General features: G+C 37.4%; 1 protein-coding gene across 1 annotated transcript in view; it reads left to right on the forward strand.

Moving 5' to 3' along the window:
- PLEKHG1 (pleckstrin homology and RhoGEF domain containing G1) overlaps window positions 1-18319 on the forward strand; it is a 121952-nt gene that overhangs the window by 83843 nt on the left and 19790 nt on the right. Inside the window, exons 6-11 of the mRNA XM_053711831.1 lie at window positions 1564-1695; window positions 2833-3015; window positions 8237-8332; window positions 10812-10898; window positions 14131-14164; window positions 14681-14776. Coding sequence (XP_053567806.1) covers window positions 1564-1695; window positions 2833-3015; window positions 8237-8332; window positions 10812-10898; window positions 14131-14164; window positions 14681-14776 — 628 coding nt within the window. The remainder of the gene's footprint in view (window positions 1-1563; window positions 1696-2832; window positions 3016-8236; window positions 8333-10811; window positions 10899-14130; window positions 14165-14680; window positions 14777-18319) is intronic.

An 18319-nucleotide genomic window follows, 5' to 3' on the forward strand; every position in this document is an offset into this window, starting at 1 on the left:
TTACTTCTGAAATTGTACTTAAAGGTGGTGGTTTCAATGCATATTTCCAGATATTTCAGTTGCAAGAATAAACCTAATGGAACAATTCCAAATTATTCACTGCAACTTGTCTAAAAAGTAATTGGGAACACAGTAAGCGGAACAGTTACACTGCAGTGTCCCTTTTATTCATCAAGTCACCAAAGGACAGGCTGCAGACCATAGGGATAGATTTACATTATTCTCTCTAATAGGATTTTGTAGTGCAGTCGGATTATCTGCATTTGGCTGCCAAAGCAAAGATGGTTGAATAAGCATATTCAGTAACTCTTTTAAAGAGATTTCTGAAAGGCTTAACTTCTTCACTGCCAGAAGAGTCAGAAATGCATTATCTTTATACGCTTTTCTCATAACGGCCGTTCATGCCTGGAGAATTGGATTACCAAATAAAATTCAGAAATTCATGGATTATAGCTATAGCGCTGAAAACCAGTTTGCTCAGAGAAAGAGGATCCCCTTAAAATCTGAATTTTACTGTGGAGCGTGCATGGAAAAAGTTACATTTTAAAGCAGTTTAAATCGATTTTGATAAACAACTAAATAACTTGCAAGAAGTAGGTATTTGTGCATATCTGTCCCTGGGTACAGATTGCTCACTGGCTGACATAAGCAACTCCCATTCCTCCTGTTGGGGGACAGTGGGCTGATTTCTCAAGCATAAAAAACCGCAAACTCTTTTTTTTCTGCACATGAATATCCATTAAAAAAAAAAAGAATTACAATTTTAAAATACTATTTTAGATGTAACAAAATTATTTTTATTTTTCCTTTCCCTATCCACATCTGTTACACTGCCATCCGCTGTTAATACTGGTGTTGACAAATGTTAGATAAACTTTTTCTCATGGATTCACACAGAGGCTATTCTACAGTAACATTCTGCATCACATTAGATTATGCAGTTCTCCATTTGTGGAGATGCCTTTAGTTCCCCTTTATAGCATAACTGTAGGAAAATACCAATAGAGTACACGCCTAGGGAATGTTGGGGCAGGTTCTATGGTAAGATTTTCAAAAGTAACATTGAGTCTTTATTCATGGGCTCAAGCTCCTGGACTTTTCCTAGCCTATCAACATCTTTTACCTGGCCTGAAGGTAATGGTTAGACATGCAGGGAGAGTTGTACGCCTATGCAGAGTGTAATTTTTTGCTATACTAGGGGTGGTAGTGAACTTGTCTCTGGTCGGAGGGCTGATTTTTGGGCATTAAGAGGTGGAAAGAGATATGCACATATTCTAGAGGATAATATGTAGGCATGGGGCAAGTGGTTGCTGGGAACTGGTCTAGGACAGACTATTTTGGCATGTAGCTGATATTCAGGGTTGCTGAGGACAAGCACCGGGTATGACAGCTTGCACAACTTACATAAAAAACTTTATATAATCATTGTGGGGCCTAAATAGTGGAAGTGTGTAATCAAAAATGTCAGCAGAAGCTCCTACCTCACGTCGCCTTTGTAAATCGCCTAATTTTTAAGGTCCAAAACTGATTGAGTTTCATTTTACTATTTGCTTTCTCTTTCAGGAGATATCAAATCACCTGGATAAGGATACCGAAGGATATGATGTTGTTCTCGATGCTATTGACACAATGCAGCGAGTAGCTTGGCATATCAATGACATGAAGAGAAAACATGAGCATGAGATCCGCCTTCAGGTAGGTTTAGTTTGATTAAAAATACTGCCTTCCCTTTTCCTCTCTCAAGAACCTAATGTAGTTTTACATTTTTGAATATAGGTATAAATGACTTGTATTCTTTTTAAAAATACATTTTTTTTGTTCTCCTTAAAAGGGCATTAAACAACGTCTCTATATTTATACCTTCCAAAGCCACATAATAATACAGTAGCTAAAGGGACACTGTAGAACAGTTAGAATAGTTTTTTTGTTTTATTTGTAAATACATTGTCCTATCTTAAGTAAATCCAAATTTTCTTGTCACCAATAGAGCTGTAGGAGTTTTTCTAACCAGCTAATGTATTTGTTCAAAACTAATATTGGAGTATTATTTTAAATTAAAAAAACATTAAGGGCTAGAATACAAGTGGAGCGTTAATTTATTGTAAACAGGCAAATTCACCCGTTTGCAGGCGTGAGATAAATAACCAGCCATTACAAGAATGATCAGATCTCTGGTTAATTTTATAAATGTGCTGCAAATGCCCCCAAAATACAGTGGTGTGTATTATATTAAAAAATTGGGGTGTTTAGAAAGAAAAAAAAAAACACTGAAAAGTGCCTTTAAATTGCGGTCTATGGGAACAGTGTGTTCTCTGTTAATAAATAAATAAAAAAAAAAAAAAAATATATATATATATATATATATATATATATATATATATATATATTTGTATTAATATGTATATACAAAAGTAGTATTAAAATTATCCCAATTGAGCACTTGCTCTAGACAAGAAAATATCTTGTAGCATGCATAGTTATGCACATTAGTAGCCAATGACAGTGCATGCCATGTCTCCTGCTACTAGTTTGCATATGGGTGTGCGCATATACCCAACCTTGGGACAATATTTTTATTGGATATGAAATGCTGATGGTGGAAAATTGCTGCAACTTATAAATGAAAAGTATAATATATATTTAAACATAAAAACAACACTTTTGTGCTGGCAGTTTCGTTTACAGAATTCCTACATTGAAGTATTTACAAATCTGTATTTAAAAATCATGTCCTTTGCTTGCTTTTGGCCTGTATAATAAATTAAGAAAATGTCCCCTACATTAGAGATGACTTTTTTTGTGTGTGTGTGTGTGTGTGTTTTTTCTTTACAGGAAATCCAGAGTTTGCTAACTAATTGGAAAGGACTTGACTTGACGAGTTACGGAGAGCTGGTCCTGGAGGGAACATTCCGTATTCAGCGTGCCAAAAATGAGCGCACTTTGTTTCTTTTTGATAGGCTGCTTCTTATCACAAAAAAAAGGGAAGACACCTACACATACAAAGCTCATATATTGGTAGGTCACAGCATTAATGTGTTTGTTGGACAGCATTTAATTCCCTAAAAGTTTAATACAATGTGTTCTTTGTTTGCTGTGTAATTTTCGTTTGTAAGACGATAAGCGCTTATTATTCAAAAGTCATAAGGGGCTTTGCACAGTCAAAAGAGCCCTATGATTAACCCTTTGAGTGCTAAGCACTTTCCCACCTGGGTGCTAAGCTTTTTTTTTTTTTTTTTTTAATTTTTTTTTAATGATCCCCAAGACTTACACTGTTGAAAAGGTTAGACGATTACCTTTCCAATGGTGGGTCTTGGGGCTCTGTAGCTGCTTAGATGCCTGAGATACAGGTGGGATAGTGCTAGCGACTGCTCTGAGCCGTCATTGGCGCCAGAGTGGGAAACTCTGCGACAGCTCAGAGCCGTCGTTAGCACTCAAGGGGTTAAGTGCAGCATGGCACGAAACATGTCAGGGTCCCGCCTCCTCTGACCATTGTAATTACTGTGTGTGAGTCTGTTTTTACATTGTGGATAAATAAAGGATTTTACGTTTTACTCTGGATCATTGGAGTGCTGCCTTTCTTTTTCACTATTTGTGACATTTCGGGCTTGCTCGGCTCTTTCTTGGTTGGCACCCTGCAACCTGTGGACATACATTGCATACGCCGTTATTGAGGGCGGTGTTTGTCCTTCTGAGGATTCCTGCCTGGATTGGTTCCGTGTCTCACACCCTCTCTGCTGGAGCGGAGTCACCTTCCTTCACTGTCAGCTTTGCACAGTCAGCTAATGAACAGAGAATGCAGAGATTTTTTTTTTTTAAAGGGGCGGAAACCCTAAAAATTAATTTCATGATTTTAGATAGAAAAAACAATTTTAAACAACTTTCCAATTTACTTCTTTCTGCTTCATTATCTTGTTATCCTTTGCTGAAGGAACAGCATTGCAATACTGGCAGCTAGCTGAACACATATAGTTAGCCAATCACAAGAGACACATGTCTACAGGCAGCAATCAGCAGCTAGCTCCCACTAGTGTAGGATATGTATGTATTCTTTTTCAAAAAAGGATACCAAGAGAATGAAGCACATTTAAACTTAGAAGTGAATTTAAAGGTGTATTAAAATTACATGTTATATCTTAGAGATTTCAAAACTTTTCATGTTGGTGACACTTTTTAGACCTACATCATTTTGCGACACAGTAATTCAGTTGTACTAGCAAACAGGAGGTTAAACTAACTTGTTTTAAGAGATACGGAAACATACATAAATAATATAATAACAAAATGTATTAACAGTAAGAATGTGCAAGAATTAAAAAAAGTTTAATAACACCAATAGCTACTTACTATTTTAATGGGATTATGAGGTTGATGGGATGAACACAGTTTCTTAATATTTGGTGGAATATTAGATAAAGATACTCGCATTTCATCATCAAGCATTTTTAAGCTTCCACTTCCTATCCATATATCAAGAGCAGGAGCAGCAATGCACTACTGGGAGCTAGCTGCAAAAAAACACTGACTTCTGACTTCAGCTCAGCGTGCCAATGGGAATAGTTTGTTCCCACTGAGCTGCGCCAATAGATTAAGATGACTAGGTATCAGTCACGTGTCAACCATGTTATATGCGTAGCAGGCAGGCGGAAAGTCGGAAACCAAAAAAAAAAAGGTAATTTTTTTTAAAAATTAAAATAAATTTGTGCTGAAGCTGGGACACGGCCCAGTTTGGAAAGCACTGCTCTATCTGAATAATGCGAGTTTAATTTTGACTTTCCTATCCCTTTAAGTGAATTATATTTTTAAAAGGACGTTTGAACATATACTCCAGATGCTTATGAAGAGTTTTGATTGCTCAGCACAATGATGTTTATTAATCTTGGCATGTTGAAGGGCAGGTTCAGCCAAGCAGTGGCAGTTCTAGAACTTAATATTTGGGGGGGCCAATAAAGGTGGTGAAAAAATGTAATGTATGTAGCCCTTTGAAGCTCAACAGGGGTTCTAGAAGTGCCTAGCACCCCCATAGAAATGCCAATGCTAGAGATTGGTCCTTTTCTATTTTTCTAGGGCTGAGTTTGTCACCATCATTCAGACAGATTCATTTGATGAATTTGAGATTTTTTTTTAGCCCAATTGTGTTGGAGACAGAATACAAAATTATGGCAAGATTGTCATTTGATAATCCTGTAAGGTGCCCCTAAGACATAAGGTATCCTAGGCATTTGCCAACATTTCATTAAAACTGTGGCCTCTGAGGTAGAAAGATATGATTTAGTGGATACATCATTTTATCATAAATGGCCAGAAATAGAAAATCTAAGTAGTAATTTATTATATGAATATATTTTATATAGGTAGTGTAATCCTAAAGGAGAACATATTTTTATCAGATGTGTGTGTTTGGAAACAACTAGGAAACAATAGGAGACTATTAAATTCTTAAAAAACAAACAGTGTGCAGTCATTCATACAAGTGCTATGTGGACACAATGCACTTATTTCCATGTAAGACTTTGTCAGTCTGAGATAGCTAAAAGATCAGTTTTATAGCAGAGACCAGAAATTAGTTGTTTTTTTATTAATTTCTGAAATCACTTCTGTATGGAAGGTGTGGTTGATTTATGGAACAGACTTTCAGAAAAAAGTGTTAAGGACAGATATTGTTCCCTTGGTAACCTTTGTTGAAGAGTATATCTAGGTAGGCTCAGGAGTGTGCATTTGTTTAAAGCATTGTTAACAATCATATACATTGTGCAAAAACTGCTTTAATCTAGTGCCCAAAACTGTATAACATTGTTAAAATAATTGTAGTAAAACTACTGCCATATTGTGCACACTCCTGAGTTAAAGGCATATGAAACCCAAAATGGTTCTTTCATGATTCAGATAGAACATACAATTTAATTATCTTGGTATCTTTTATTGAAAAGCTGGGATGTAAGCACTATATGGCAGCAGTTTTTGCAAGAATGCTATCCATTTGCAAGAGTACTAGATGGCAGCACTATTTCCTTCCCTGTTGCCTGGCAAAGTTGAACATGAATAACATGGCCACTTTGGTTACCATAAATCTCACAGTAGTTTTATTGGACTAAAATACATTATTATCGGGGGCGTGTTTGCAGGTGGCACCTTGAGAGGTTGCAATATTGGTTGCTGCGTGGGGAGAACTGATAAATTGCCACATATCAGTTGTCTATGTATCCATTTAATCTATACATATTGTTGAGTGGATTCTACAGATTCTCCTGAACATTTTGATACCAGAAATGTGCCGACTTCCACACCAGAAAACTAATCTGAAGCGTTGAGGCCTGCGGCAACCCTCGTGCAGGATCTCAACACCCCACCCCCCGCAAGTAAACCGGGGTATGAGCGGCTTCTATGCTGCTATGAAACTGTTCTACTGATCACCTTAAGGGTTATTCAAATATTGGCATATGCCTAATTACGGGGGAACCCCTTATTGCAAGTAAACAGCTATTTACAAAGATAATTTTACCTAATTTATACAACACAAATGGAGGCGCTGGATAGATGGGAAACTAAGATACACCAGATCATACAAACCCACTTCCGGAGCTTAGAGAAGGAGCTGTGTAGAGTTGTTAGCGGATGGCGTCTGCCGGAGAGAACTGATCAGCGGCCCGCTGACCACTAAACAAAAGTCAGCTCTACCTTTGTCTTCCCCGGCATAGCAAGCAATGAGATTACCCTCACAACCAACCCAGTAAATCCGGTCTCTGAAAGGACCCTACTTACCCTTGAGCATTCAACAGAGGTCCTTGGAACCCTAGGAGGCACGACCTGCAATGCAGAACCCTCTACCTCTCTAGTGAGCGCCATGCCTGGTCCTGGAGAGGGTACGACGACTATTCCGGGCGAGACAGAGGAGTGCACCGTTCTGTGACGACTACCAGAGAGAGGGAACTGTAACACAAGAACCAAAGGGGTTCTCCCCTCTCACCTTCCTGGAAACTACAGAGCCGGAGATCAAGTGCCTAAACTCCAGAATTGTCGCTCCTTATCGATCGCTAACTCCAGTTGCGGCAGAGAATGAACTAGGAGGAGAATTACATTCTGCCTATGAGAGCCAGATTCCAGCGCAAATAATTAAATCGGTATCACTGAGCCCTTGGAGCCGGCAACTTTTACACTCGGGGCACATTCTCTCAATAAGCACCTCCAGCTCAGAAGGCCATGGAGTGGGTTGAGTAAGATTTATAAATCTGGACTTCCTCACATTAATGCATTTAAAGACATTTCCTAAGACATTTCCTAAGTCATCAAGGTAATTGCTTACAAAGTCTTGGACTGTCATAATAAGGAAGTACGTGTGAACTGTTGTACTCATTTAGCGATATCCCAATCGCACTATAAAAGTTTATTCATAGACTATTATATCCAGGTTTAACCTGAGACCTCACTAATGGTTTGCAGACAAGCTTTACAGTGTTACCTCGCAAGAACTAAAGCAAAATCCTAATCCCATAAAATAGCCAACCTACACTTACCAATATCTATTACCATACCCTCTAGAGTATGTACAATATCACAACGCCTATTATAATTAAGTCAGTAATAGAGGTTCCCCCCCCACAAACATATTAGACAGCTTTATCCAGATGGTAATAAATACGTGCTGAACACTGTCTATCAGTCCCTGATTTCTCTGTTGTTCAAGTTACATAGGTATAAAGGTGATCATTACATTTTCTAAGTTACTTTATCTGCCAAAGTCTAAGTACCCTACACTATAACGTCTAACATATAACCTACAACCTAGGCATTTTTATATTTTTCGGTGTCAATGGAGGATTTAGAAGTTTATGATTTAATATTTATTGTTTTCCCTTTCATGTCAATAAGCAATGTTCAAACACAATATTGTTATATTGTGATGCTACCAAAAAAATAATAATAAAAAAATAAAAAAATACATTATCTAATGAGAGATTCTATTGTAAAAATGTAAACATTTTTCCCAACCCGTGACAGTCCCGCAATATCCAGGACAGTTTAGAGGTTTGAAGCGGTTACCACAATCTCGACTATGTTTAACTCTCTTGCAGGGGTTCTAAGCATAGTAAAAAAAAAAAAAAGCATTTATTTAAAAATTAAAATCCTTTAAAGAAATGGAGCATTTTATTTGTATACTGAAATATCCTATTAACATTGTTGAATGCATTTTGTATTTTCACATAAAATGACCTTTTCTTTTAACACTTCTTTCTCGTAGTGTTGCAATCTAATGCTGGTTGAAGTTATAGCAAAAGAACCACTTAGTTTCAGCGTGTTTCACTACAAGAACCCTAAGTTGCAGCATACGGTGCAGGTAATCTACTTGTGTTCGTCTTTTGTTTAATGTTTATGCAGATCAAAGTATAGAAACATCAAATTTCATTGTACTAGGGAAGGATTGAAGGGTCTGTTGAAGAAGATAAGACATTTGAGGGATACATTGATGTATTAAATGTGTTGAGGTTCGACTAGTTACAGGAAGGAAATATGTTTTTAAGATAAAAAAAAAATCTAGCACAACTATATTCAGGAGCTAGGAGAGGGCTCTGGTTAATTCCACAAGTACTTCACAAAATGTTTGGAAATATGCAAGAATTTTAGAGAGTACAGATGCCAACATATTTATGGAAGGCATCAAAGGGTCATAAAGCATAAAAAAATGTTTTAATTATGTATAGTTAAAAAATAAAAATAACTTTTCAATATACTTATTTATTTTGTCCCCTTTTCCTGCGGTTTAACTTAATTTGGACTTTCCAATTTAACTTTTTTTTAAATAAAGTAATGAAATTGCAATGCAGAGTTTTTTTTTTTCGTTATGCACAATTAAGCCTTTTTATATGGAATTTAAAGGACATTAAACACCTTTTTTGTTAGAATAACATCGGCCACCTCTAAACATTTTAAAACCAATTAACATTGTGTTTACTACAATGATTTGTTTAACAGCCAAAGGCCACCCACTGTTTGCCTTATTTGGAGGAGCACAGTCATAATGTTAGTATTTGGTGCATTGTTTTGCAGTATGTTATCTGATAAAGCCAATAAAGGACATAACTATGTAGCAGTGCTAGCCTTGATATGTCAGCAGGGGGCATTTTCAATTCTAAAAATTAGAAAGGACCCCATTTTCAAATCTTAATACAAAATAATTAACAAAGATCTACTGAAAAGTTGTTGTACTACTCATAACTAAACAGTTTATATTAAAATGTCAATTATTTACTTTACTTTTCCTTTAAATTTAAATGTATATCGCTGTTAATATTGCATTTTATCCATTGTTTATAATTGTGCAAAGATTTTATGTAATTTTGTGTTCCCAAACTACTAATACTGCAAAGAAATCATAATAAAATATTAAAAATTACATTAATAAACTCTGTTCTATATTTAACAAAATGATTTTAAATATTTTGTCCTGCAATTGTTTAATTTCCAGAATGAGCCATATGAACACTTGTTCATTGTGTTTCTATATTAGATAGAAAGAATAAATTAGAAAATACAGGCATACCTCGCTTTATTGCATTTCACAGATAGTGCTATTTTTACAAATTAAAGGTTTGTGGCAACCCAGTGTCGAGCAAGTCTACAATGCCATTTTTTTAACCTTAAATACACCTAAATAAACATGACTACATATGAATACACTTATATACCTTTTATATACACACCATCAGCAAAAAAAATGGCTCACTGAAGGGTTTTTTTTTTTTAGCAATAAAGTATTTTTTAGTTAAAGGGACAGTCTAGTCAAAATTAAACTTTCATGATTCAGACAGGGCATGTAATTTTAAAGAACTTTCCAATTTACTTTTAGCATCAAATTTGCTTTGTTCACTTGGTATTCTTAGTTGAAAGCTAAACCTATATGATAATTTCTAAACCCTTGAAGGCCACCTCTTATCTGGATGCATTTGACAGTGGGTCACAGCTAGAGGGTGTTAGTTCATGTGTGCCATATAGATAACATTGTGCTCACGTCCGTGGAGTAACTTATGAGAGGGCACTGATTGGCTAAAATGCAAGTCTGTCAAAAGAACTGAGATAAGGGGGAAGTCTGCAGAGGTTTGGGTACAAAGTAATCACAGAGGTAAAAAGTATATTAATATAATAGTGATGGTTATGCAAAACTGGGGAATGGGTAATAAAGGGATTATCCATCCTTTTAAACAATAACAATTCTGGAGTAGACTGTCCCTTTACGTTATGTACATTGTTTTATTTTTATACATAATCCTATTGTACACTCAGAACACTACAGTATAGTGTAAATATAATTTTTATATGCACTTGGAGACAAAAAAAATAGTGTGACTCGCTTTAATGCTATATCCGCTTTATTTTGGTGGTCTGGGACCATACCCGAAATATTTCCTAGGTACGCCTGAAAAACGTTTGTTCATTTTAAATTTCTTTTTTAGTTTTTTTTTCTCTCTCTCTATTAGATAGAATAAATAAAGGCATACAGTATTCTTCTTCATTCTTTCATTTATTCCAGAAAATTACCAAATATCGACTAAAAAAATGTAAACTTTGCCATTGCCTTGTCTAACAAATAATAGTTTTTGTACATCTCTAGAATTACAGCTGAGCTATGAAGATATCTGTGTCAGTCTTCACTTTGGTATTAACTATAATTGTATTGTTGCCATAAGCACTTCATTGTGCTGTTTGACATACTGTAAAGCATCTAGTTTGTTGTATCCGAATATTGTTTGTTAGAACTATGATCCCTGTTAAAGATTTTTATATTATTGTACGTGACTTGAACAACATTGTTTTGACAGGCTAAGTCTCAGCAGGATAAACGACTTTGGATACTGCATTTGAAAAGACTAATACTTGAAAACCACCCAGCAAAAATACCAGCAAAGGTATGAATGTATAGCTTTTCACATTCGTCTTTACAAACCTATGTGTAGTTTTACCTGGTAGAAACTGTGGGCTCGATTTATCAATCAAGGACGGACAGGGGCAGACATATTCGTCCCTGTCCACCCCCAGCTCTCCTCTAGGGGGCAGCACAGCAATCGCTGCCGGAATTTAAAGTGAAGGTCCATTTTGATTAAGCAGTAAAAAATGTACGATATAAAATCATACAATAGGGTGCGCTATATTGATATACTATTATGTGCAAAAAAAATATATGTGGAGTGGATGGTGCAAAATGGTATAAAAAATCGTTCAAAAAAGTATATAGGATGTCCTTTTACAAGAGTGTACCTAAGGAACTGTATAGTTCAGAAAAAATAAATAAGTGACTTTACATAAACAATGACGTGTATTTCACAAAAACTTCAACTCCTTAAAAATGTACGATATAAATCAAGTGATACAGTGTTATTTCTATTGAAAATAGATGAAATAAAATTAGGTGGAATAAAATCAGAAAATATATAAAAAACAATACAAACGATTTCACATATAGTGCAGAGTCATTGATAGATAGATGCAATTGTTGAAATCAATAATTCTGGAAGGCTGCTCCACTCCAAACCGGTGGTAAGTCGGTAGAACTGAAAAAATAGAGAGCAAAGAGAGAGAGCGCATGATGGTGTAATATCGTCAAGGTCAAGCAAGGTACAGGTATAAAAAAATCTCTGCCAAATGGATACTCACAAAGAGCTTGGCACTCGCAAGTAGTGCATGTAGGCGGGCTGACCTTTATACAGTAGTCAGTACACTGAATCTATGGTGGCCGTATCAGAAATCTGTAGTGATAGAAACAGAAAACACAGAAGACCAATAGTGCAATATCGTCTGAAACCGAAATGGACACAGCATAGGATACAGGGTCAGCAAAGTGTATACTCACAATGGAGTTGGCACTCCCAAGTAGTGCATTAAGGCAGGCTGACCTTCATACAGCAGTCAGCGCGCTGATGGTTAATAGCTGTAGTTGGTGGCTGTAGCTGTTATCGGTCTAGGCTTGTCCTCTGCTCACCGGCGTGTGTGTTGAATATTCAGCTATATTCAACACACACTATTGGTGCACTATTGGTCTTCTGTGTTTTCTGTTTCTATCACTACAGATCTCTGATACGACCACCATAGATTCAGTGTACTGACTACTGTATAAAGGTCAGCCCGCCTACATGCACTACTTGCGAGTGCCAAGCTCTTTGTGAGTATCCATTTGGCAGAGATTTTTTTATACCTGTACCTTGCTTGACCTTGACGATATTACACTATCAGGCGCTCTCTCTCTTTGCTCTCTATTGATTAAGCAGTGCCCGGTTTTTAATAAACCTATTAAAAACAATGGCACTTTAATTCATCAAAATTGACAGTTCACTATTTACTTCAAAAATGTACCTTTTAATCCTTGCAGCAGCTCCAGCGATTCCCCCGGCTGTCGGAAGCCTCTGCAGACGTCAGAAATGACTAATCGGGCTTCCTCCAATCACAGCTTCCCCCCCCCTGGGGGTATCTTGGCCTGATGCCACGCTGTGATTGGAATAAGCCGGATTCATCATTTTGGACACGAGAAGACGGCTTGTGACGGACGGAGGAAGTGCTGGAGTGGCTGCCAGGATTAAAAGGTAAGTTTTTGAAGAAAACAGTGAAATGTCAATTTTAATGAATTAAAGTGCCCTTGTTTTTAATAGGTTTATTAAAAACCGGGCACTAATTCATCAAAATGGACCTTCACTTTAACATTGCACACAAGCACTATTTTGCACTTGGGTGTAATCCCGCCCCTGCCCGCGCGCAGCCAATCACGCGCAGGCAGGAGCTGTCAATCTCTCTCTGGTCGCACGAGACCAGGGAGTTTGAAATTCTCCTCTTAAGAGGTGGAGAAGAGGGGTAGGGAAGCAGCGGTCTGATGACCCCCACTTGATAAATCATCACTGCAGGTTCTCTTGTGAGAACCTGCAGTCATATGGAGAAGAAGGGCTTGATAAATCAAGCCCAAGGCACCAGTTTATTGTGAAGCTTTTTTTGCTAGTAAAGAGGCAAAAAACATGATTAGTTAGTGATGCATATGTGGTACATTATATTATTTTTTGTCTTGTGTATATTTTGTGAATGTTGATCAGATTATAAAAAGGCCTACATGAGTAGGGTTGCCCCATTTAAACGCTATAGTGTTGTAAATATAGCAGTAATAATGTATCACTGAACCTAAATTAGGGAGAATCTGAATTTATGGCTGATTTGTAACCCTTAAAGAGTCGGTTTTTGTGTGTGCATAGTTTATATCAGCAGGTAAGTACTGAAATGCAAATGACCAACATACAAAATAAAATGTTTTTTAAAACTACAACTTTTATTAATGATTTGCTAAACTACTTGAAGCCTGTGATGAGTGTTTAGGCAATTAGGACCTGCTCTATATATAAGTGCTGTCTGAGATGCCTTAAACACCAATATCCTTGAAGAGACACTGAACCCAATTTTTTTTCTTTCATGATTCAGATAAATCATCACATTTTAAGCAACTTTCTAATTTACTCCTATTATTAATTTTTCTTCGTTCTCTTGCTATCTTTATTTTAAAAGCAGGAATGTAAATCTTAGTCGCCAGCCCATTTTAGGTTCAGCACCATGGATAGTGCTTGCTTATTGGAGGCTTACATTTACCCACCAATAAGCAAGCATAACCCAGGTTCTCAACCAAAAATGGGCCGGCTCCTATGCATTACATTCCTGTTTTTTAAATAAAGATAGCAAGAGAACGAAGAAAAATTGATAATAGGAGTAAATTAGAAAGTTGCTTAAAATTGCACGCTCCATCTGAATCATGAAAGAAAAAAATTGGATTTAGTGTCCCTTTAAGTAGTTAATGTTCCTGGGGACAGGAAACCATTTATTTAGAATCCTCTCGCAAAGTATCGTCCGTCTATGGTACACTACTGACACCTAGTGGGCATAATCTTTTCAAAAATCAGAATGAACGTAAGATTCCTCTTTCAAACACAGAACTAACATCTTTTTTTATTATATAAAATTATATTTGCTTATTTGTCAATAGCATATAAATAATCAGATCGCAGGAAATACCGATCTTCTTATTACTTTATTTTTAAATTTTAATGTAACTTTTTTTACTTAGTTTATTTTATATATATAATGTGATGTATATTTCATTATTTTGTTTCCTAGGCTAAACAAGCAATTTTAGAAATGGATGCTATACGTAAGTTTTTTTTTTAAATTTTATTTTCCTCCTTTTTTTTTTTTTTTTTTAGCACTTTATGTAGATAAATGGTACAAGGAACAAAATATAATATAATAATATAATTATTCAAAATGGAATTATGATATCAAATGTAATTATATTTTTACAGTTATAACTGAACTGTTTATTAAATGTTTTGCTCGTATTAAACATTCTCCAGAGCAGCAATATAGTACTGGGTAAGCCAATGAAAAAGGCATTAAAAGTACAGCCACCAATTAACAACTAGCTTCCTGTAGTGAATTGCAGCCCCAGAGCCTACCTAGGTATGATCTTTAACACAGGATACCAAAAGAACAAAGCTAATTTAATTATAAATTGGAAAGGTGTTTAAAATTGCATGCTCTATCTGATTCAGGAAAGTTTTAGTTTTGACTTTCCTGCCCCTTTAAAGCATTTAATTTTTTTCAATCTGTTTTTATGTGGAAAAAAAAATTGATTTTGGTTTACTGAACACATTTTACACCTTACCAGATCATCCTGGCTTTTGCTTTACACCGGAAGGAGAAAAAAAGGCAGCGGTAAATGAAAAAGATGGCCTTGTGTCGGGCCGCGTGAGAAGAAAATCAGGTAAATGTTTGACTACTTATGTATTTTCTTATTATTGTAAATAGTTTGTTATGGGTCCCCAGTGTGATGCTTGTAAGTACTATAGAAAATTGGCAAACTGGTTAAAAAGAAAAGTGCATTTTATTATTGCAACAGAGAGAATATATAGCTCAAGCAGGCACCATGTTCCCCACAACCCATTCTACTCTGCATACAGTTGCCAAGTGTCCAATGTTCAACCAATTAAATCTATACATTTTAAATTCCAGTTTTTACAAGCGCATTAAGTGGCATCTACATTTTTGTAATATAGGAGGAGAACACACAAAGTTGCAGGCACTACTCGCCTACTCGGTTAGAGTAAGAATAAAATTTCCAATTATTGTAAACGTTAAAAGTAGTGTATGCCCAGACGAAATACAAACACAAAAGGACTGTCTTCTGCATTTCACACACCCCTGGTGGTGCTTAATCATAGTCTATGATTAAGCGCCACCAGGGGGCGCGAGACACATAAGACAGTCCTTTTGTGTTTGAATTTTGTCTGGGTATACACTACTTTTAACATTTACATTAAATGGAAATTTTATTCTAACTCTAACCTAGTAGTGCCTGCAACTTTGTGTGTTCTCCTTTTGTAGTTTCTGGCCCGATCCGCCGTCTGCTACGGCACTCCAGTGTATTTGGGAAGCAGTTGCTTTATATTTTTCTTTTCTCTGTCATGACCAGTAGTTTTGACCGTGATCCGGATTACCCCTCTCGCTTATTTTTTTAATATATCCTACACCTCATTTTATTACAAATAAGGATTCGGAATGAGATGACTGCCAATGCACTATTCTATGTATAAATGGCATCCAAGAACAGTAAAAAAAAAGTCACTGTCTTATGTAAAACACTGCTTTGTGTGTGTGTGTTTCTGGTAGCAACTTAAAATATCTTCTCCGTGTTTGTTACTGTCAAGAAAACAAACAAACAAAAAAAACACTAACTTAGAGGGACAGAAGTCAATAAAACAAAAAACAATAACTTAAAGGGACAGAAAACTCTAAAAATATTATATGGTTGCTTTTAAAATGTTAGTAGTTTATTTTGAAGGAAGTTTGGCTGGGCCTAAAGGTATGACTGCTGGTTGGCCAATTAATCTACATTCCCATTGTGTTACTGGTGGGAAATTAACACGCCTCACAAGCATAAAAATTAGGGGAAAAGGCTCCATATAAGAGCATTCATTTTACAAAAACATACTTCTTTAAATAAAAACTTCTCTTTTTAGATCCTTTATATCCTTTTCTCACACACACCAAAAACACAAAAAAAATGTATGCTTACCAGATAAATTCCTTTCCTTCCTGGCAGGGAGAGTCCATGACTTCATTCCTTACTGTTGGGAAATACAACACCTGGCCACCAGGAGGAGGCAAAGACACCCCAGCCAAAGGCTTAAATATCCCTCCCACTTCCCCTATCCCCCAGTCATTCTGCAGAGGGAAAAAGGAAAAGTAGGAGAAACATCAGGATATGAAGGTGCCAGAATAAATCATATAAAATGGGAGCCGCCCATCAAAAAATAAAGTACAGGTGGGGTTGTGGACTCTCCCTGCCAGGAAGGAAAGAAATTTATCTGGTAAGCATAAATTATTTTTTCCTTCCATAAGGCAGGGAGAGTCCACGACTTCATTCCTTACTTTTGGGAAAACTATACCAAAGCTCCAGAGGACACTGAATGAATAAAGGGAGGGGACAAATAAAAGAGGCGGATCCTATTCTGAGGGCACCATAGCCTGCAAAACTTTACTCCCGAAAGCTGCTTCAGCCGAAACAAACACATCAAACTTGTAAAATTTAGAAAAAGTGTGCAAGGAGGACCAGGTAGCCGCCTTACAAATCTGATACATAGAGGCTTCGTTATCAAAAGCCCAGAAGGAAGCCACTGCTCTTGTGGAATGAGCCGTTATCCTCTCAGGAGGCTGTCGTCCCACTGTCTCATAAGCTAAGCAGATGACACTCCTCAACCAGAAAGATAGGGAAGTCGTAGTAGCCTTCTGCCCCTTTACGCTTCCCCGTAAAGATGACAAACAAAGAGGAAGATTGTCTGAATTCCTTAGTAGCCTAAAGATAAAACTTCAAGGCACAAACCACATTCAGATTGTGAAACAAGCGTTCCTGCGCTGAAGGATTAGGACACAATGAAGGAACAACAATTTCTTGATTATGTTACAGTCCGACACCACCTTAGGGAGGAACCCTAATTTAGTACGTAAAACTGCCTTATCAGCATGGAAAATAAGATAAGGGGAGTCGCAATGTAAAGCAGAAATCCTCATAAACTTTGCACGCAGAGGCAATAGCCACCTTCCAAGATAACAATTTAATGTTAACAATATGCATAGGCTCAAACGGAGCCTGCTGCAAAACACTAAGAACAGGATTTAGGCTCCAAGGCGGAGCTCCAGATCTAAACACCGGTCTGATCCTAGTCAGAGCCTTAACAAAGGACTGCACATCCGGAAGCTCAGCCAATCTCTTGTGCAGTAACACCGACAGGGCCGATATCTGTCCCTTCAGAGAACTAGCAGATAGACCCTTCTCCAGTCCATCCTGGAGAAAAGATAAAATTCTGGCAACCTTAACCTTATGCCAGGAAAAGCCACACTCTTCACACCAGTGCAAGTAAGTCCTCCACACTTTATGGTAAATATGACGAGTAACTGGCTTACGAGTTTGAACCAGAGTGTCGATAACACTCTCTCAGAGAACCCTCTGTTGGCTAAGGCTAAACGTTTAATCTCCACACAGTCAGCCTCAAAGAATCTAGATTTTGATGAACGAAGGGACCTTGTATCAGCAGATCTCTGTGACAAGGTAGCCTCCACTGAGAAGATGAGGACATCCCCACCAGATCCGCAAACCACATCCTTCGCAGCCACGATGGAGCAATCAGAATCACTGTTGCTTGCTCCTGCTTGATGCGAGGCACCACACTAGGGAGAAGCGGTAATGGAAGAAAAAGATACAAGTCTAAACCTCCATGGTATTGATAGGACATCTATCAATTCCACCTGAGGATCCCTTCGACCCATACCTGGGTAGCTTGGTATTGAGGCAGGATTCCATGAGATCTATCTCTGGCGTCCCCCACTCACTGCATATCTCTGCAAACACCTCGGGTGGAGAGACCATTCCCCTGGGTGAAAGGATTACCTGCTGAGGAAGTCCACTTCCCAGTTGTCAACACCCGGAATGTGGATCGCTGACCGCCTACATCTGTGAGTCTCTGACCACTCTAGTATCTAAAATACTTCTCTCATCGCCAAGGAACGTCTCGTTCCCCCTTGATGCTTGATGTAGGCAATTGAGGTTATATTGTCTGATTGGAAACTGATAAACTGGGACGAACCCAGAAAAGGCCAAGCCTTCAAGGCATTGAAGATTGCCAGGAGTTCCAATATACTGATCGGAAGGGAGGACTCCTGAGTCCACAGTCCTTGTGCCTTCTTGGCACCCCGAACTGCTCCCCAGCCAGAAAAGATTGCGTCCATAGTCACAATCTCCCAGGACGGT

This window comes from Bombina bombina, chromosome 4, assembly GCF_027579735.1.
Source record: "Bombina bombina isolate aBomBom1 chromosome 4, aBomBom1.pri, whole genome shotgun sequence".
In the NCBI taxonomy this organism is placed as follows: domain Eukaryota; kingdom Metazoa; phylum Chordata; class Amphibia; order Anura; family Bombinatoridae; genus Bombina; species Bombina bombina.